This window comes from Micromys minutus (assembly GCF_963924665.1).
Source record: "Micromys minutus genome assembly, chromosome: 9".
In the NCBI taxonomy this organism is placed as follows: Eukaryota; Metazoa; Chordata; class Mammalia; order Rodentia; family Muridae; genus Micromys; species Micromys minutus.
This window is the reverse complement of record NC_137978.1, coordinates 49,301,731-49,322,987: the sequence shown is the minus strand read 5'-3', so window position 1 is coordinate 49,322,987 and position 21,257 is coordinate 49,301,731. Positions and strand designations below refer to the sequence as shown.

The following is a 21,257-nucleotide window of genomic DNA, read 5'->3' as shown; positions in this document are numbered from 1 at the left end:
ATAAATACTTTACTAAAGATAGCCAGTATTGTTGAAATTGGCTTAGAGTTCTGAGGAGAGTTGGGAAAAAAACAAAATGCTATTTTCACAGTGACATCCTGAAAGCTCCCAAGCCTGAACCTGTACCAGAGCCCAAAGAACCATCTCCAGAAAAAAATTCCAAAAAGGAAAAGGAAAAGACTCGACCAAGGTCTCGGTCACGTTCCAAATCACGGTCCCGGACCCGTTCTCGATCACCTTCTCATACTAGACCAAGACGGCGACATAGATCCCGATCAAGGTGTGTTAGCCCTCGGACTAGTATACATTTTAAGTTGTATATGCTGATTTTCAAAGTAGCATTTAAGTGTCAAAGTTATGTAAACATTAAGGATGAAGATTATTACTGGTAGTCGAGCGGGTGAGGAAATCTTATCTCAACTGGACTTTGTTCCTGTCTATTTGATCTAGTCAGCCTCTTTATGTGAAGTCCATTAGTGGAAATGGTTGTAGTGGTGAAAATTAGTGTCCATTTTTTTCCTTAATTTATTTGAGGCCCAATTCTGTTTCTTATGGCAGATCATACTCTCCTAGAAGGCGGCCAAGCCCAAGACGACGACCATCTCCCCGACGAAGAACTCCACCAAGACGAATGCCTCCTCCACCAAGGCACAGGAGGAGTAGGTCTCCAGGGAGACGGTGAGACTCTCTTAGTGTTGGGTGCCTGAAACTTAGTGTAATTCTTGGTATAATATCCGAGGGAAATTTTTTTGTCTGCTGGAAGACAGGAATTATATTAGGGAATGTCTTGGAAGCACCCTGATACACTTCAAGTTGAACCGTTTATCTGTGATAAACATCTGATGTTGGGAAAGAAATAGTTTGGTCTTCTAGATCCTGTATGTTAGCCTTCTAAGATCTCACTAAAAATCTTTTCTGAATAAGAACTAATAACTAGCAATGTACTTCAGTTGCTAAGATGCTTGCTGCGAATGGGTGAATCCCTGCCCTGCCTGGGTCTATTCCCCAATACTGTGCAGTCTTAAAGATGGTGTTTCATACTGATTTCAGCAACTGGAGGTAGAGGGAAAAGGCCCTGAAGGTCAAAGTCATCGTCTTTGTAGACTCTGTTTTGCACACGTGCACACACACCAAACCAAAAAAAAAAAAAAAAAAAATGATAACAACTGGCTACTTTTCTGTGTGCTGTTGTGTGTGTGAAAGTGTTTTGTCTGCATTTGTTCAGCAGCACATGTGTGGAGTGCCCCCAGAAGACAAAAGAGTGTCCCAGATTCCCAGGAACTGGAGTTAGAGATGGTTGTGCACCATGTCGGTGCTAGGAACTGAAACCAGGTCCTCTGCAAAAAGAGGCTCTTAACCCTGAGCCATCCTTCCCTGAGCTGCCTTTCTCCCATCCAACTTTTAACTTACTACTGCTTTTGAAAGGCAGTGGAGTTAATGAGGTTATTTTATTTGTTTATTTAAAAACTTCATCTCCAGTTGTCCCCAGGTTTTAAGAACTTATTTTGTATGTGTGTACACATGCAAAGACTTGGCGCCTGGAGGTCAGTGGATTATTATAGTGTCTGTCCTCTCCCTTTGGGTGGGTCTGGGAGATTGAACTTGAGTCACCAGGCTTGCAGAGCAAGTACCTTTACAGTATCTTTCTTTTTTCTAAAAAGGTGTGTTTTGAATTATGTGTAGGTTTGTGTCTGCATGTGGGTATGTGTGTGTGAGTGCGGGTGTCTGCAGAGGCCTCTAGATCCCTTGGACCTAGAGTAATGCATAGTTGTAAGCCACCTGATGGTTCTGGGAAACCAATGTCTTAGAACAACATTAATGCTTTAACCATCTGCACACTTTGTAATGAAGCTTTTAGTAACAGCTCAGACAGGAAACATAGAAGGAAAGTTCCTATAATTCCATTCTTAGATAAAGCCATTACTAGTGGCACAATAAGATAAACCCAATTTCACCCCAAAGTAGAGGCCTGGTGTACAAGAACAGAGTTTGTTTGTTTTTTTTTTTTTTTTTTTTTTTTGCCTCATTGGTATGTTGCTTGGGCTTGCTTGCTTGCTTTTCAACTCTGCTTTGGACAGAATTTGGATGTCTATTTTACCTTGTTGCTGCTGGTTTAACCAGGGCCTCACTCAGCCTGAGCCTATGCTCCACCTTGGAAGTGCACTCCTAGCCCTGAGAAAAGCTGTTGAGTTAATGTTCTTTATAGACAACCACATCAACTAGAAATGGGAAAACATCCAGTAAGCTCCTTTGAGTTAGATCTTCGCAGGTAGGACTTTTAGACCCATACTTGGGATTGTTATCAAGGGATCAGTATTAAGTGTGTAAAGTTGCTGTTGCAGCTGGTGGACAGGGTAGACGATGTGGTGGAATTCCAGGCATCACACTTTTCAGATTGATCCTTCTGCTTCGGGAAGAAGTAATGGCGGTGCTCCCTTAGGGAGAGACCAGTTCCTTCCATTGGAGTTTGACAAAGAGCGTGTCTCAGTAGTGCGCATAAGCAATGTAGCAGTCACGGTATTTTGCAGATTGTGTAAGATTCCCTTTCAGCCAGTTTTTAATCTCACACTTAAGGTAGGGTTTCTTTTTTTCAGGTTCTCAGGAATTCTTCTGCCAAAGGTGAATTCTGCAGGTACACGTAATTGCAACAGAACTTAACCACAGATTTTGCTGCAGAATTCGAGAGGCCCCTACTTCTAAGTTTATGTAGCTAAATGAATTTCAAATCTTGCACATATTTTTCAGTGAAACTTAAAGCTGCTTGACATCACTCTGAATGAGCAATGCTCTCTCCCCAATGTTGTGCAGACTCCATGACCCCAGTATTACTCTTCAGGAAGAGGCTGCTCGGTTACTGGATTATAGCATTCACAGCTCAAACACAGTCAGGAGTTATGTGTATTTACTCTCAGAAATAGCTGTTTCCTGTCCTAGGTTATGGTTTTGTTTCCAATCTTTTTGAAGTAATTATGTACTTAGCTACATAAACTCAAAAGTTGGATTAAAAGAAATAGCTGTGTTTCTGTGCATATTGTATATACTGTGAAGTCACTCTTTGAAGGGTTGCAGGTAGTGAAGTGAATGCTTTATTTCACAGAAGGAGGCGTTCTTCCGCATCACTGTCTGGAAGTAGCTCGTCGTCCTCTTCATCTCGTTCTCGATCACCGCCAAAGAAGCCTCCCAAGAGGACATCCAGCCCTCCTCGGAAAACGCGTAGATTGTCACCTTCAGCAAGTCCTCCAAGGCGAAGACACCGGCCATCATCTCCAGCGACTCCACCACCCAAAGCTCGACATTCCCCGACTCCCCAGCAATCCAACCGCACAAGGAAAAGTCGAGTTTCTGTGTCTCCAGGAAGAACCTCTGGTAAAGGTACAAACACAAAGCACTTTGTTCCCTTTGGCTTATGGCTGAACCCTGTTGTCCCTTCCCTTCTTCAGTAACAGCTGGGTAGTACTTTGTATGTGACACTAAATTGGCTTGTCTTGCCTTTCCTGCTTTCTTAGGCTGTGGCTGAAATGGGATAAGTAAAGGTGTTTGTTTTCTCAGTGTCCTGTATGCACAGGTGGCACAGATCACTAGCTCAAGGCTGTGTGCGAGTTGGGGTAACAGATTGAAGCATGTGTTTACTGTAAAGATTCATTTTATTGAGACCAGTTAACTATTTTCCACCTTTCTCCCCACACTTCTTAAGGCTTTTTGTTTGACGTCTTACTTGTGGGCTTTGTGTTCTCTGGGGTTTTGTTTTGTTTGGTTTTGTCACAATTATGCTCCCAAGGGGAGAACATGGTGTCCCCTTAAAGGTTGATTTATTTTATTGATGATTGGCTCTAGGAAGATGTCCCTACTCTGTTCAGTAGATTGGTTTCTGGGGAATTGGAGGCCTGTAATGGTGCCAGCCAAGTCAAACGTTCGTTAGTCTGTGTGAAGACTAGTTTACTGGGGTCTGCTTTTGCACTAAGCACACATGAAGAAAAAGGGTATGATCCATTCTGGTGGTGCCTTTGGTGCTAGGGCTGGAGAAATAATGGCAGCCTGAGAGTGGAGGGGATGGAGTGAGGATTGGGATTTTAGAGGGTGGTGTTCTGAGCCCATTGACTCAAGTGCCTAGATATCAAGGGAGCCAAGGCCGAGCCAACCTGTGCGCTCTAAACCTGTTCTGTGGGGAGAGAACCTGCTAAAAATGGCAAACCATGAAAAGTAAAGTGCAAATCATTATTTAATTTTTACATACTTAAGACAGCTATTTTTTAGCATGCGTTGTATTAATCTTATACAAAAATGAACATATTTTAGCCTCTCTGAGTTCATCACCATGTCTGAATCTAATACTCATTGCTCTAGCTTACTTGTGTCTCTATGAACTTTATATGCATAAATATTTCTTGTGTTTAGAGCTAGGGAGTTCTCTGAAGGAGAAAAACTCTTTTAAAGAGTTCCCACAATTATTTTAGAAAAATACATTTTTCATTTAGATTATATAGAAGTTACTTTAAACTACCTGAACAGAAGGAGTTAACTGTTAAAATAGGGCCATTGTAGAACTTATTAGTTACCTTTTTATGAGTCTGCACAGGTGCCAGGCTCCTGCTTTGACGTGTGTCTTGTACACATGTAAAGATAACTGCATTCAAGAGGCTTCATTGTGGGGAACAGAGACCTGTTGTGTATTCTTGTGGACTTGAGGCGAGGACCAACGTTTTTAGACAATTGCACTGTGGGCACTTTAGTTGTTTCATTGCCCCTGAAGCTCAAAATTGGTTTAAGCTATGTGGAAGTGATCTTAAAGAAAAGGCCACAGTTGTCAGGTTCTTTGATTACATGACGTGACTTAACCACGGTTAGTAAAAGAGTTCATTTCCAGTTACAGTAAATTGCTACTTCGGATGACTAGGAAGGAAGATGGAAGGTGGAATGAAGAAGTTCTTTGGCTTCTCTACTAGGTTCTGTGATCAGAAATGGCCACCTTGGGGTCTCTGGATACTTAGGGTCTGTGGCACTACTGTAATGTAGAGTCCTGATTGTGTTCCCTATAGCAGATGTTAATTGGTCATCTTAGGATCTGTTGTTGTTAACAGGCTAATGAACTAGGAGTAAGAAACGAAAAGCAGGGTTATTTGAAAGCAATTATTGAGTACAGTTTACAGTCCCTTCTGAGGGTGTTTTGGAGGAACTTTGAATCAGTCATGATCTGGGTACTACATGAACTTGTTTTGAGTCAAGTGTCCTGCCACAGCTTGTCCCTTTTAAATCAGTTAAATTGTGCTCTGTGAATGCTTCATGTAGTTTCCTATTATATCTGGTTATAGTAACTTAACTTTACAAGTTATCTTTTGGGCAATCTGAGATTAATAATTAATAGGACTGTTGGAATGTTTTAAAATTCTGGTTTAGAGTTGTCTCTTGGATTTCTGACTTAATACTAGAACGATTTGTTCTTTGAATTATTAAAAACACTATTAACATAACAGTAAATAAAAGGAAAAATCTCATTTAGAAAAATACAGAAGGGCTAGAGAGATGGCTCAGCAGTTAAGAGCACTGACTGCTCTTCCAGAGGTCCTGAGTTCAATTCCCAGCAACCACATGGTGGCTCACAACCATCTGTAATGAGATCTCTTCTGGTGTGTCTGAAGACAGCTACAGTGTACTTATATAAACTAAATAAATAAATCTTTAAAAAAAAAAAAAACAAAGGACAGAAACAGATGTTACTTGTAATAATGCTTTATCTCAAGAGTTAAAGGATAAAGCATATGTTATAAATAGTATTAAAGACTTAATGAGACATTAAGTCAGGATGAACCCTCCCATATGTTTATTCACACTGTTTAGCAAAATATATAATGTTGGCTCCATGTAATGGTGTGCCCCACCCTTATCTCCTGAAACAGTTTCTCTGTGTAGCCCTGGCCATACTGGAACTCTGTAGGCTAGGCTGGCTTTAGAAAGTCATCTGCTTCCGCCTCCCAAGTACTGGGATTATAAAGGTGGGCTTCATCACCATCAGATGAGGGTGTAGTTCTTTAATTCATAGCCAGTTTGAGGCCAGATCTTGTCTCAAGATACATAAAAGCAATGCTACAATCTTGTTCTTTTATTTATTTAGTAACATACACCAATTTATCCTGTAGGGATAACCACTACATTTTCTTAGTACAGCCCAACAAGCCACTTTGGTCCTCTGAGATAGTAACTTTGATGTGGGTGGGAGGGGTGCCTTTTTATGTGATCTAGACTGGCAGTCCTGTTTCAGCCTCCTGTATGCTGGGATTTCTTTTTGTAATTACATATGTTCTGTGGTAGGGCATATGTACACACTATGCAGGTATCTACAGGCCAAAGGAGGCATTAGCCCTGGAGCTGTAGTTGCAAGTGGCAGTGAGCTACTCATGCAGGTGCTGCAAACCACATTAAGTTCTCTGTAAGGGTAGCAAGTGCTCCTGACTGCTGAGTACACTTCAGGTGTTAAAACAGTCTCTGCCCAATTTAGTAGTTTGTCTAAATAACTTTAGTAGATGGGATCGGTAAGTGCAAGAATGTAGCTCAGGGATACAGGGCTTGAAGTGTTAGATCTAGTTCCTGTGGCTACATCCTGGTAGTCTATGACAGAATTTATAGTATAAGGTATAAGTGTATTCTAATCAGTTTATCAAAATTTGTTAGTCATATAAAACAAGAGTCTCAAGGGTTTGTTTCTTAGATGGGCCTTTTCAGGTGGCTTTTGAAATTGATCCATGGTAAAACTAATGAGTATATTTTTATATGCTTGATTGTATTCAAGATTTATTTTATGCTCACGAGAGTTTGCCTGCTTATCTATAAGAGCACCACTTATTAGCCTGGTGTCCACAGTTCAGTAGACCTCAGCTCCCCTGGAAGATAATTGTAAGCTGCTGTTGGGTGCTAGGAACCAAACCCAGGTGCTCTGCAAATGCTCTTAACCATGGCTGAACTATCTGAACAGCCCCATGGATGCTCCTAAGAAGAGAGAATGATTGAGATCAGTACCCTAAACACAGAATCTTGGGTTTCTGTTCTCAGTTTGTTCAGTTGTCTCTGTGTTTCTCAGTGTGGTTGTATAATTTTATTTTACGTTTCCAAAGAACTCTTGTAAAATGGGGTATGAGAGTGAGTAGAATCTTATTTTAGTAACAGTATTTAATATACATATCTGGGTTTGGTGGTTTATGTGTGTAATCCTGGTTCTTTGGAGTTTGAGGCAGAAGGATCACTGAACTGGAGACCAGCCAGGATTAGAAAGTGAGGCCTGACTCAAAACAAAAACCCCAGGAACATATGTCACAGAAGTTTTCAAAAGAAGTGCCAGAATTTTCCAGTTAATATGAGGTCTTTGGGTGGCTCGTTCTCTCACCAGTGTTATTCTTGTTTGGAGAACTTTTCCCTCCCACGGGAGCTTAAACCCAAGACCTGGCTGTCTTATGCTGTACCAGCACTTCTGAGGTAACAGTCCCAACCCCTTTCTTTCTTTCGGGCTCACTCTTACTCTTTAAGATCATTTAAATCTCCTGGGTATGCCCAAGATTTTTGTGGCATAGGAGTCTTTGGCCTCTTGGTTAGATAGCTAAATATTCTTTTCCAGACCAATTACCTTTTCCTGTGTGAATTTTATTTTTAAAAGCAGAGCAGGGGTAGATTCTTTAAGGGAAGTTAAGAAAGAAGCTCTTGGCAGTGGAAGGGGCCTTAAGGGAGGAGTGCGGTCATCTGTCTGTTTCCTTTTTCCTAACAAACAAATGCTCTGGTTCTAAGACCTTACCCCCATTTGCTCCACTTAATTATACTTCCTGGATTCTCCTGTGGGTTCTCTTGGAAAAGGCTCAAGATTTGAAGCTGGTTGCCCAAGGTTTTTTTTGTTGTTGTTGTTTTTTTGTTTTTTTGTTTCTCCTTTTTTTTAAAGATTTACTTATTCTCTTTATATGAGTACACTGTAGCTGTCTCTGACACACCAGAAGAGGGCATCCGATCCCATTATAGATGATTGTGGGCCACCAGTGGTTGCTGAGATTTGAACTCAGGACCTCTGGAAAAGCAGTCAGTACTCTCAACCACTGAGCCATCTCTCCAGCCCTTGCCCAAGGTTTTTAAAATTATTACTATTATTTTATGTGAATGAGTTGTGCATATGTGCAAACATACATGTTTCCACGTCTGGTGTGCACGTATATGTCAGGGCATAAAAAAATGTTTTTAATATACAAGTGGGGCATGTACAGTTGCTTAGAAGATCCCCTGTAACAGAAGTCACCTGTGTTTGTAAGCCACCAATGTGGGTGCTGGGAGCCAAACTCTTCTCCTACAAGAGCAGAGTTCCATCTTAACCACCGAGCCTGGCCTCCAGTCCCTAGAGGGCAACATGATTGTTTTTGTTTGCAAAACAATTTTTGAGAGTTGATTATTCTCCTATGTGTGTTCCAAGCTAGGTGGCCCACAAACTTGCAAATCAGTTCTGCACCCTCACCTCCCACTGTGCTGACGGAGTGCTGGGTCACAAGTGCAGGGTTCTTGCTAGCCCTGTAGAACTAGTTTTTGAAGCTTTCCGTGTTTAAATTTTAGGTTAATTTTTCATGTGAAGAGTCTGACACATTCTAGTACTATTAAAACATTGTTCTTTTTATTGTATGAGTTTTTTCTTCACTTTATTTTTTAGTGACAAAACATAAAGGTACTGAGAAAAGAGAATCACCTTCTCCAGCACCCAAGCCTAGAAAAGTGGAGTTGTCTGAGTCTGGTAAGTCGTAATGACTTCTAGAGGTTGGCTTTTTATTTTTCCTTCCATATGTGATTATTCCCTGGGGTTGGAGATTCATTGTACAGGGCACCACAGTAGGGAAGAGTTGAAAGTGACACATTCTGAGAGTCCAGCTCTGGCATTGAAATGTGTTCTCTCTGGTTATTTTATTCATCTAAGCCTTGTTCTTTTCTTCTGTATTTGGACAGACATAATTTTGGGTTTGGACAGCTATCTGGGATGTTTGCAGGATCCGTATCTTGTGGACTGACCTGTAGTGGCTGAGCTGAGTGCTTGTTGTGTTCTGTCATGTCACATTCCCTGTGTCTAACTAAAGCAACACTTTCTAAATGCATCCATCTTTCAGAAGAAGACAAAGGCAGCAAAATGGCTGCCGCTGATTCTGTGCAGCAGAGGCGACAATACAGACGACAGAACCAGCAGTCTTCATCTGGTATGGACAACAAGCAAATACTTTTTTCACTCATGCCTGTGGTAACCCCAGCACTGGGAGGCTAAGGCAGGAGAGTTCCTGTATGAGGCCAGTAAGGGTTACATAGTGAGAGTCCCCAGAACAGCAAACTGGAAGAAGGTGAAAGTTCAGTTATTCTTGACTATGTGGTATATTTGAGACCAGCCTGGACTACATGAGACCCTGGTGTACCCTCCCCTCTCTTTTAAAATTTTGTGCGTGTTTGTGTTTTATTTGCATGCATGTCTGCACCATGTTTATATCTGGTCTCCAAGGAGATCAGAATACAGTACCTCAGATCCATTGAGAATATGGAATTAGACATTATGAGCCATCATGTGGGTGCTGGGAACTGAACTGGGACTTCTGGAAGAGCAGCGGACTCTTTTTAAGTGCTGAGGATCTGAGTGTTTGCCTTCTTGGATTGTGTTTGGACCCTGAGTATCTCGTTTTAAACCCTTAAATTTTGCTTTTAAATTACTATATTGTTAGGAAGGTAATAAGTCTGGCTATGTGTATGGCTCTGGTAGAGTACAGCTTACTGTGTACAAAGTTCTGAGCTTTATTCCCAGTTATTAAATATAATGAGGTAATTGGACACGAGCAGTGGTAGCACACACCTTTGATTCTACCACTCAGGAGACAAAGGCAGGTGGATCTCTTGAGTTTGAGCCGGGCCTAGTCTACCTAGTGAGTTCCAGGACAGCCAGGGCTACATAGAGAAAACCCCTGTCTCAAAAAATAAACAAAAGGTAATTGACCTATAGAGTAAATTAGTAAAACAAAAAATGAAATTGGAAGACTAATTATTCCCTAATATTTGAGTCTACTCCTAAGCATTTCTGCAATTTTTGTTTTATATAATAAGTAAAAGTCTATGGTTTAGAAGATCATACTTGTTTTTGTAAATCTCTTTCATTTATTACTAGTGGTTAAAGGGCGCAAAAGCCTAATATTTAAACCTCTGGCTCTGTTCTTGTGATACTAATTTGGGTTTTAAGAAAGAGTCTCATGTAACCTAGGCTCGTCTTGAACTTGCTGTGTAGCCAAAAATGACCTTATACTTGGAGTCTGTTTGACTCCGTCCTGCTGCTGAGAGACCAGCTTTGCAGCACTGCACCCAGTTTATGCAGTACTGGGGATGGATTCCTGGGGTCTCACGCGTGCTGAGGCAAGCTCTCTACTAACAGCCACATCCCTGTCCCTCAGGCTATAGTTGTGATTATTGTAGTAGTCATATGTATTTTCTATTTCAAGTGGCATATTGATTTTTTGTTGTTCTTTTGCTGCTGGTGTATGACCCAGAGCCTTCTCATGCTGGGCATGTGCTTTACCACTAATTACACCATCAGCTCTCAGATCTTTTGAAGTTTTACTTTGTTAATTGGGAAAACTTCACTAGAGTTTAGTTTTGTTGTTGAGGCTGATGTTGAACTTCAGATTCTCCTTCTCCCACCTCCCTGTCCTCAGATGTGCACATGCACCAACAAGCCTCATTTTACATGCCTAGATTCCTTTCCTAAGAGATCCATACAGGTCTTAGTACTCTTACATTTGCTAGTTTTATGCTGGGTGTGGGCTGTTGACTGTCACTAAAATTGTGCTGATTCGATCGTCCTAATGGTACTGAGAATTGAACCCATGGCTTTATGCCATACTAGGTATATGCTTATATACGTGTGTGTGTGTGTGTGTGTGTGTGTGTGTGTGTTGAGTCTTAACCTCTAAATAACATTTTTCCCAGTGCTGGGTGTAGAACCCAGGACCTTGAGCATGCATTGTAAGGGGCGCAGGGGGCTGTGTGTGTGTATGTTCGCTCATGTGCATGCATGAGAGAGAGAGACGTGTGTGTGTGTGTGTGTGTGTGTGTGTGTGTGTGTGTGTGTGTGTGTGATATTTTGTTGTTGTTCTTTGCTCTGTGATTACAGACTCTGGCTCCTCTTCCACCTCAGAAGATGAACGGCCCAAGAGATCTCATGTGAAGAATGGTGAGGTAGGCAGGCGGCGGAGACATTCTCCTTCTCGGAGTGCCTCTCCATCACCTCGAAAGCGCCAAAAAGAGACTTCCCCTCGGTAACAGTCTTCATTAATGGTTTTGATTGATCTGTGGTTGGGTTGAAAGTGTAATTTATAGTTTAGGCCCCAAAATTATTTTAGAATTGGGTAGATTCTTCATGTGAAAACTTAGAGGCGATGGCTGGGTTTGGGTTTTGTTTAGTTTGGTTTTTCTTGCTGTTGGTGGTTAACATTAAAACTAGACAAGTTTTGAGTGACTGCCTTATGCATGAATAAATGCATGATTAAATCATAGCATTAATTCCAGAGATTTTGAAGCTTTAAAAAATGCTTCCACAAGAAGGATTTAACTTGCATGAGTGGAATTCTTGACATTTGTTTTTCTCCACTGCTCTCAGGATGCAGATGGGAAAGCGATGGCAGTCACCAGTGACTAAAAGGTTGGTTAGATACTGTTTTGGCAAATTAGGGTTCCATACCAAGTTTACTTAGTTTCCTGTTCAGGTAACTGTCTCCATTTTACAAACACAGTATGTCAGTGGAGAGAGTCTTAAGTTGCTTTCGTGTGTGTTTATGTTTTACCGTGTCAGATGAATGACACACAGAGCTGTGTGAGGAGTTGTCTTTAGATCCTTTTCTGATCTGCTAATTATGGGTCCTTAGACTAGGTAGGGAGTTACTTTAAACAAGTGTTCATTGTATTTTTATTTGTCATAGAGATGTGTGAGTACATACATGCCACAGTGCACTTGTAGAAACTGGTTCCCTGTGTTCACCATGTGGGTCCTGGGAATCGAACTCACTCAGTTTTTGAGGCTCGCTGGCAAGTGCCTTATCTGCTGGGCTCATCTTAATCAGCCCTGGCTTTCTCCCTCTACCCACCCCACCCCCCTTTGTTGGATTTTTTTGGGTTTGAGACAGGGTTTTTTATGTGTAGCCCTGGCTATCCTGGAAATTGCTGTGTAGATTAGGCTGCTTTCAAATGCAGACCCACCTACCTCTGTCTTGGTGGTGGGGTTAAAGGTATGTGCCATACTCACCTGGCTCAGTGTCATATGTTAAGGGACATATATTTAAATACATATATTTAAGTATAATTTTGAATATTTATGTAAAGTGTTGATAGGAAGTACTAATCACACATTACCAGTAAACCTAAATCAAATCTGGTTGGAAATCAAATGTTGGTAGTGAATTCGGAAGAGTTGGGAGACCAGTTAAGCTTGAGAAACTGAGCTAGGTTCACAGTGTCAGCCCTGGCTGGACAAGGAGCTAAGGACTGTTTACATTGACTTCTTTCTCATTGTGTGTCAAGGGTGACAAACTGGCTTAACTTTCATTTAAGTCTTTTGTGAGGTAGTTTCTAGTTTGTTAATATAGGGTACTTGGTCTGTGGCTTGTGTCACAGGTATTACAGAACTTGAGTGAGGGGGTATTTGGTTCTTGAATATACTCGTAACCACACTACCCCATGGCAGCTCTAGTACTTCAGACAGGTTTGTAGTTTGTCTTTAGGGTATTGGTAGGTGTGGCACCCAGTCCCTTTTCAATGGTGGTAATATAGTTCTTAGAGATGAGACCATAAGGTTGGAAATGCAGCTCAGAGAACATCCACCTAGTGTGAGCAGTCGGTCCCTCTGTTCTGCCCTAAGTGTGCTGTGAAGGAAGAAGGGCAGCTCTAAGACAGGGTTTCTGGATTTGGTGTCTGTTAACATGGAAATGCTTCTCATAAGAATGAGTCAACTGAAAAGCCTTATCAAAGCACAGCTTGGCTGAACTTAGCCCTGATGTGGTTCACATAAGTCTCAGATAAGTTTCCCAACTGATTATTATGTATATCCCAACTAAAAATAAATGTTCTAGTGACAGTTTTTGAATTTTTTCCTCTTCCTCTGTTGGGTGGGTTATGTCATGACCAAATGTGTGTTTTTGTCTGAAGCTAACATCACAGAGCCGTCTTCTACTCAAGCCAAAAGCAAAACATAATTATGTTTCTGCTCTGGGTTAGTTAACCGCTGGAAATATGCTTCCTGGGGAGACTTAAATTATAAATGTCACTGACTGAGGATAACTCTGATTATTTTTGTTTGTTTGTTTGTTTGTTTGTTTAATAGTAGAAGGAGGAGAAGTCCCTCCCCACCTCCTGCCCGAAGGCGACGATCTCCTTCTCCGGCCCCCCCCCCTCCTCCCCCGCCTCCTCCTCGGCGGCGCAGATCTCCCACCCCACCACCACGACGAAGGTACTGTGTCCAGTTGATTTATGATAACTGGGGGTCATTATCATGGAAGTTGCTTTGTAAGAGATTGCATCTCCTGTTGTAAAAGGTCACATAATTGTGAGCTCCTTTATGACAGAACTCTGTAGAAACAGAAAATGGGGCAGGGCGGTAGTGATGCTGACTTCTAATCCCAGCACTCAGGAAGCAGAGGCAGGCAGGTTTTTTAATTCAAGGGCAGCCAGGGCCACACAGAAAAACCCTGCCTCGAAAAAAAGAAAAATAGGAGCCAAATATATTATGATCAGAATCTAAACCCTTGAAAGGCTGAGGCTAGGAAATTTTGAGTTGGAGGTCAGCCTGGGTATAGAGAAGCTGACCCTTGCCCAACGAAAAACAAATGGGAGAAGTAAATAGATGGCTGTCTAGGGTGAGGAGAGTGAGGAGTGTCCGTGGCTGCAGTGCTGGAGTCTTGTGAAACCGTCAAGTTGTGCACACTGACCATGAGTTGACCTGTTGGCATTTTGCACATTTCAAAAGCCTTGGTGATGCTCCTACCAATTTTGTAGGGCCTTAGTCTGACAAGTGCTGTCAGTCCCAAATCAAAAGGGTATTCCAAAGGAGAGGTTAGAACTCTGCAGAAAGTCTGTCATGTGCTGTGTGTGTCAGCACACGGTCATAATCTCAGCTCTTAGGAGGCAGAGGCAGAAAGATCAACACTGGTTTGGAACCAGCCTGAATGATATCACAAGTTCCAGGTCAGCTGATACATTTTATGTGTGGAGGTGAATCCATGCGAGTACTCACTGTACTTCTTCTGTTTTGGTTAGTTGAGTATGTCTTTCTAGGTGGATATTATTCTTGTTGAATAAGATCTTGGTATGTATAGCAGACAAGCCGCAGATTTGAGGCTGTCTCAGATACTTCAAGAGGTACTGGGATTACAAATTAGATCCCCTGCCTAGCCAGAGTTATTAAATAATTATTCAGTTCTCTTTTACCACTTTGCCTAAAGATTGTTGTGTGATAAACCCAGCTTGAACAGAAAAGCTGGATAAGGCTTTTAGAAGTACCTTTGTCTGACAGTGAATTTACACTAAGAAAATGATCCTTTGAGACAGAAGACTAGGCAAGTCTGTTGAAAGCTTTCTCAGTAAACTGGGGTGCTAGTTTAAAGCACTGTGGGCGCTGTTGTACCTAATGACCATGAAAGCCGGAAAATGGCATTGGATCCTTCTTAAATTTGAATTACAAGCTTTTGTGAACTACCACATGGGTGTTTGGCACCAAACCCAGGTCTTTTGCAAGGTCAGCAAGTGCTCTTGGGAGTTGAGCCAAATCCAAGCAATGCCAGCACATACATTTAATTCCAGGCAGGCAGATCTCTCTGAGATTGAGGCTGCTCTTGACTACAGAGTAAGTTCCAGGACAACGAGGGCTACACAGAGAAAATGTTGTCTGGAAAACACCAAAAAAGAAAGGGGGTGGGGGGCATCTTTCTAGCTTCTATCACAGAGAACTCATAAAGCAGACTTTTTCAGTCTGCTTTGCCCTATGGCCCTATTTGCTTTAACTGATTGCCTGGGAACAGCTGATGCTGACAGTTACCACAGCACAGTGTACGGTTCTCTTCTGAAACCACTTTGTTTTGTATAATTATATGAATTCTCTTGGTTTGATGAATTTAAATTGTTTCTGAAATTTTTAACTTTCTTCATTAAACTCAATACAGTATCCTATTGTCAGCCATGGTGGTGTGTGTGTTATACCTCCTGTATAATGCTACCTACAGATTAGTTATGACTAGCTACTTTTTATTTAATTAATTTCTCTGATTCTGGATTGGCTAGCAAGATGGCTCAGTGGGTGAAAGTGCTTGCCATAAAACTATAGTGACCTGAGTTTGATCCCAGAATCTACATAAAGGTGGATGGAGAGAATTGCTTTCACAAAGATGTCCAACGTGATCATTCATGATGTGTGGACATGCACAAACAACAACAATAATAATAGCATTTGGATACTGTCCATTTCATCTTAATGGTTTGTTGTTTTTTCTAGGACCCCTTCTCCTCCCCCACGCCGCCGCTCACCATCTCCAAGAAGATACTCTCCTCCCATCCAGAGGAGATACTCTCCTTCCCCACCTCCAAAGAGGAGAACCACCTCGCCCCCACCCCCGCCCAAGCGAAGGGCATCACCTTCTCCACCACCAAAGCGACGGGTCTCCCACTCTCCACCTCCTAAACAAAGAAGCCCCCCAGTCACCAAGAGACGCTCGCCCTCCTTATCTTCCAAGCATAGGAAAGGGTCTTCCCCAGGCCGCTCCACCCGGGAGGCCCGGTCACCGCAACCAAACAAACGGCATTCGCCCTCACCACGGCCTCGGGCTCCTCAGACCTCAAGCCCTCCCCCTGTTCGAAGAGGAGCTTCAGCATCACCCCAAGGACGGCAGTCCCCATCTCCAAGTACTAGGCCTATTAGGAGAGTCTCCAGGACTCCGGAGCCCAAAAAGATAAAAAAGTAAACATGCCTAATGCTTCTGTTATTAGGAATATGTAGTTATATAACATGTAAAATCCTCTTTTTTATTGACCAGTTACGGAAATAATAAGAAAGCTGGTGGCAGCGCACACTTTTAATCCTAGCACTGGGGAGGCAGAGAGAACAGCAGGTCTGAGTTCAAGGACAGTCATGGCTACACAGAGAGACCCCGTCTCAAAAAGCCAGTAATAAGCAAACTTTAGGTACTGTTCATGTATTTTCCGACTTTGGACCTAGCTCCTTGTAGCATAAATTCCAGAGGGCTTTACTTCGTTCTTAGCAATGGGTATTTGAGAGCTGTTTCTGAATCTCAAGTGAAATGGGCTTTTTTTCTCTTTATTGTTTTATATAAATGGGCATTTTGTCTGTATGTATATCTGTACACTTTTTGTGAGCAGTTCACAGAAGCCAAAAGCAGGTGTCGGATGTCTTGAAATGGTATTCGTAGTTAACTGTGAGATGAGTTGGTGCCATTTCTCCAGCCCCTGACAAGCTCACAAGACTGATACAGAGCAGGCTTTAAGAAACTAAGGGGCTGATGTCACTAGTGTTCTACAGGATGAGCCATTAGGAAGTAATAGAATTGTGGGGCATGAATGACCCTGTAGAAGACTTGGGTGGTTGAAGTATGTGTTCTCCTTTGAATGTATGTTCTCAGCTTTGCCTTTTTCCCCCCACTCCTTATCTAGGGCTGCCTCACCAAGCCCTCAGTCCGTAAGAAGGGTTTCGTCTTCCCGATCTGTCTCTGGATCTCCTGAGCCAGCAGCTAAAAAGCCTCCAGCACCTCCCTCTCCCGTGCAGTCTCAGTCACCCTCTACAAACTGGTCCCCTGCAGTACCAGCCAAAAAGGCTAAAAGCCCAACTCCAAGCCCGTCCCCTGCCAGGGTATGTACCTACTTGCTTTTGGACATCTTTTATAAATAAGCTGCCAGGGGTGGGGTAGGTGGGGGAAGTATTTGACAATCCCAGTTCTTGGTGGGCAGAAGCAGTGTCAGGAGTTCAAGATGAGTTCAGCCTTGTTCTTGTAAAATTATACCTCATAAAAACTAATTAGTAGGTGAAATTTTAAAATAGATAGAAATTTGCAGGGCTGGAGAGATGGCTTAGTGGTTAAGAGCACTGACTGCTCTTTCAAAGGCCCTGAGTTCAATTCCCAGCAACCACATGGTGGCTCACAACCATCTGTAATGGGATCTGATGCCCTCTTCTGGTGTGTCTGAAGACAGCTACAGTGTGTTTATATAAAATAAATAATAAAATCTTTAGGGGACGGCAGAAAGTTGCAGGCCCAGTGCTGTGGCATATGCTCTGGAGACAGAGATGAAGCAGGCTGGTGTCTTATTTCAAGGTGTCCCTGGGCTACACAGTCTCAAAAACAATGGTGTTACAAGTTAGATTTAGTTAAAATAATTTATATAAGTTTAGTGTAAAGATCAGTATCTAGTGTATGATGGTTCAGTTAAATACTCTCCCAACCCCCCAAGACAGGGTTTTTCTGTGTAGCTCTGGCTGTCTTGAACTCTAGACTGCCACTGCCTCTGCCTCCTGAGGTGCTAGGATTAAAGGCGTGCACCACCACCTCCCTGCTAGTTAGATAATCTTGGATTCCTGTAGTACGGGAGTGGTTGATTTTCAGTAGAAACTGTACTTTGAATTGAGATTTGATTCTCTTTTCTAGGCTATTGAACAGCAAAAACTGCTACTGGTACTCAGTGAATGGCATGAGCCAGTCAGCATTTTTACAGTCAGCTTTTGTATTAGGTGACTTTGCCTGGCTGTAGGTCAGTTTGTGTTTGAAGTGTTGGTTGCAGTTTGAATAACACAGTGTTCAGTAGGTAGGTCTGGATATCTTATAGGTGAGGGTGTAACTTAAGGGCTTATGAAGATGCTGTCCTGTTGTGATGGAATATCTGAGCTAGTGAGATAGCTCAGTTAATTCAGGGACCTGCCTCCAAGCCTGAGTTCAGGCCCTGGGATGCACATGGTAGATTGGAAAGACTAACTCCTATAAGAGGAACGTCTCTGTAGAGGAGTGAAACAAACTTCTCTCACTCTTAAAATATGTGTGGTTTGTCCTGGCATTGTTTGGGCTCATGGCACTGCAAATTAAATCCTGTTGTGTGTTAGCTTAGTGCTGTGAGAGATAGATCGTTGTTCCTCATTGAATGCTCATGCGTAGGAGCTGGAAGGCAGCTTGTGTTGTTAGCTCATGACCCCAGCTGTTGACACCCCACTCACAACCTAAAGCTGGAAACTTGGCTGAGAGTTGGTAAGGAAACTGGGAGCAATGAGACACTCTCAAACTGAGTATGAGTGGACCCTGGCTTTAATGTGTCTGTCTGTCTTCTCTGAGAATGCTTTGCATTCCTGTGAGACATGCATTAATCAGCTCAATTACTTCACTGTTTCTGGGTTTCTAGAATTCTGATCAAGAAGGAGGTGGAAAGAAAAAGAAGAAGAAGAAGGACAAGAAACACAAGAAGGATAAGAAACACAAGAAGCACAAAAAACACAAGAAGGAGAAGGCTGTGGCTGTAGCCACCCCCACTCCTGCAGCCCCTGCAGCTGTCTCTGCTGCCGCCACCACATCAGCACAGGAGGAGCCTGCAACAGCTCCAGAGCCCAGGAAGGTATTCACAGCGCTCTGCCTGCTGTCTGAGAAGTGGCTGTGCTTTTTCTAGCAACTGCCTGTTCCTTTGTAGCATCTTGATGTCTCTTGGTGACCTGCTAGTATCAAGACGAGTATAGATGGCTTTGTAAAGCTTAATGCTGGAATGTTCCAACTTCTTAAAACTACATTAAAGGACTGAGCACAGGGCACTTTGCTGTAGATCAGGCATGTGTGCTACCACTGAGTCATACTCCTAGATACAGGAAATAAGTGCAGTGAAAAAAACTTCACTTAATGGGAAAATGTGATCTTGGCAAGATCTGTGTGTGCTCACCCAACAGTGTGCACATAGATGCCATTGGTATCTGTCTGTCTCTTTCTTCCATGTTTTTATTGCACTTTACAAAGTCAGGGCAATTTGCAGTTAATTCCTTAGGATGGGACACAAGTCATCAGGGTTGGGGGCAAGCTTTCTCAGCTGTCTTGCCTGGAGCTCACTGTTTGAGATAGGCTGCTGGACCGCAGCTAGACCAGCTCCTGGGCACTTGGGCATGGAGCTGTGCTGCCACCGGGGGGTGGGGGTCCAAGCTCAGGTGCTCAGACTTGCATAGTAAGCATAGGAATAGAGCACAGCTGGTTGGGGGCTTTCTTAACTATGCTCAAGTTCCAGATCAGTTGCTATAGTGGTGTGCGTGCTAGTAAGCCCCGTTCTTGGGATACTGACACGAAAAGATCAGAAGCTCAGGGTCTAAACAAGCCTAGGCTACAAAGCAACGCTGTCTCAAGAGCTTTGTGTGAGTTTTGTGTGTGCAAAGCTGTGCAGTTGGTGCAGTTTGGTTCTGGTCTGTACTCACTGTCTCCTACTATGTCTTAAGACTTAATATTTGCCTGGTTTGGGTTTGTATTTCAGGAGACCGAGAGTGAGGCTGAAGATGACAACCTTGATGACTTAGAGAGGCACCTTCGGGAGAAGGCCCTACGATCCATGCGGAAGGCTCAAGTGTCCCCACCGTCCTAGGTGGACATGTTTGTTACGTTGTAAATTTTATTTGGTTTGTACTCAATTCAATTTCAAAATTGCTAAAATGTGTTTGAGCTTTAGACTATAACATTTGTTGTAATAATTGCTAGGTTGAAGTTCACCATGTTTAAAAAAGAGGGGCATGGATTTACATTACAAAGGTGTCCAAGGTGTATTAGTGACATTCTTCCATTGACATTTAGAGTGAAATATTTTAAGCCAAAAAAAAAAATCTCTTTTTTAAAAAAGGGGGTTTGAATACTGTTGGCATTCTTGTGGTTCCTTTAAATGCCCTTGCCTCTCCCAAGAGGTTGGTTTTTTTGTTTTGTTTTTCTTCCCCCTCCCCCCATTCTCTTGAATCTTAGCACCCATGTAAATTATGCTTCCAGCCTTGTATAGGTTTGTGAGCTTGCCCAGAAGCGAGAGCACTGTTGAAGTACCACAAAGCTTTGAGAGGGTGAGCATCACTCTGTTGTCTGTGGATCTGCTGTGGGGCGGGATCCCAGCTCTAGAGCGCAGCAGAGCAGAGCTCGGGCTCTAGGCTGCCCTGGGTTGGAGAACTCTGGGTTTTCTCCTTCAGGTTGTGTTGTTTTGTTTCCTTCCCCCCCTTCCTCTTTTGTGAAGGCGATTTACTAGACCCAGGAAGGACCCTTCAGTTACATAATTTGTTTTATGAAACATTGTGGCTCCCATTTATGTTTTTCTTACTCTTCCAGTTAGACACACACAGGAAAAGCTCTGTATTTGGCTAGAGGGCGGACTGGAGGGGCCTGGGCAGTGTCTTGGTTTCACTTGTTTTATTTTATTTTATTTTTTAACTAAAGCTATATAAAGCTTGTGGATTAAACAGAATAAATTTCTAAATTTAAGAACATTGCCACTCATTTTAATTCACCTTCTGGAAGGACAGGGAAAAAAGAAAGTGATGGAACGGGCTCTCCCCTTCTTACTTTAACTGCTTGGAGCAAGGGAATGTGTGGTGTGTTCTTGGTACGTGGGAAGAGGCCTATTCACCAGCAAAAGCAGGGCTGGTTAAGGCAGGGTGTCTGGTGTGCTCAGGTGTGGAGGGCCTGGCACACTCCCACGCAGAACTTGGAGGTGGACCTGAGGGGTGAGGCAGAAATATTAGCTGGTGTTTGTGATACCAGAAGTCTGAGCTGAGTATTTGGAGGCATGGGTAAATTTGATTGTGATTTCTGACACATGAAACTAGAATACAAAATGCCCACATCTGAATTTCAGGAACGCTTAAGGGTATTTTGTTACTTATGGCTTTTAATCAAAAGACACTTGAGACTTCAGTAGACCAGGCTGGGATCTGGAACACTCTTCAGAATCCCTGGATGAAGAATCTGGACCTGCATCAGCTCAGAGGAGAGGGGAAGGGGGAAAGGGAGAAAGGATTGTGGGAGGGGGTGACCAGGAGAGGGCCAATGAAAAAATTGTGGGAAATTTTAGGAAGAGGAACTTAAATTACACATATAAAGACAGCTTTCTCGTTAGTAATTTTTTTTTCTGTAAATGAATCTTTCATATAATTCATAATATATTTTGTTAACATTAAAGGGGAAATAAAAAAACCAGGGGCTGGGCTGGAGACATGGCTCAGTGGTTGGAAGAATTGCTGT

General features: G+C 42.6%; 1 protein-coding gene across 11 annotated transcripts in view; it reads left to right on the top strand.

The window, feature by feature from the left end:
• SRRM1 (serine and arginine repetitive matrix 1) overlaps positions 1 to 20,503 on the top strand; it is a 31,185-nt gene extending 10,682 nt beyond the window's left edge. For 4 of the 11 annotated variants that reach the window (XM_080921725.1, XM_080921717.1, XM_080921718.1 and 1 more), the window contains 12 exons: positions 92 to 280; positions 559 to 678; positions 3,098 to 3,372; positions 8,669 to 8,749; positions 9,117 to 9,203; positions 11,150 to 11,294; positions 11,636 to 11,677; positions 13,352 to 13,477; positions 15,515 to 15,976; positions 16,687 to 16,882; positions 18,418 to 18,627; positions 19,519 to 20,503. In XM_080921725.1, coding sequence (XP_080777851.1) covers positions 92 to 280; positions 559 to 678; positions 3,098 to 3,372; positions 8,669 to 8,749; positions 9,117 to 9,203; positions 11,150 to 11,294; positions 11,636 to 11,677; positions 13,352 to 13,477; positions 15,515 to 15,976; positions 16,687 to 16,882; positions 18,418 to 18,627; positions 19,519 to 19,626 — 2,041 coding nt within the window. In that variant the 3' untranslated portion in view covers positions 19,627 to 20,503. The remainder of the gene's footprint in view (positions 1 to 91; positions 281 to 558; positions 679 to 3,097; positions 3,373 to 8,668; positions 8,750 to 9,116; positions 9,204 to 11,149; positions 11,295 to 11,635; positions 11,678 to 13,351; positions 13,478 to 15,514; positions 15,977 to 16,686; positions 16,883 to 18,417; positions 18,628 to 19,518) is intronic. The other 7 variants (XM_080921726.1, XM_080921720.1, XM_080921727.1 and 4 more) reach the window with 5 other exon arrangements.
• The last annotated feature ends 754 nt before the right edge of the window (positions 20,504 to 21,257 follow it).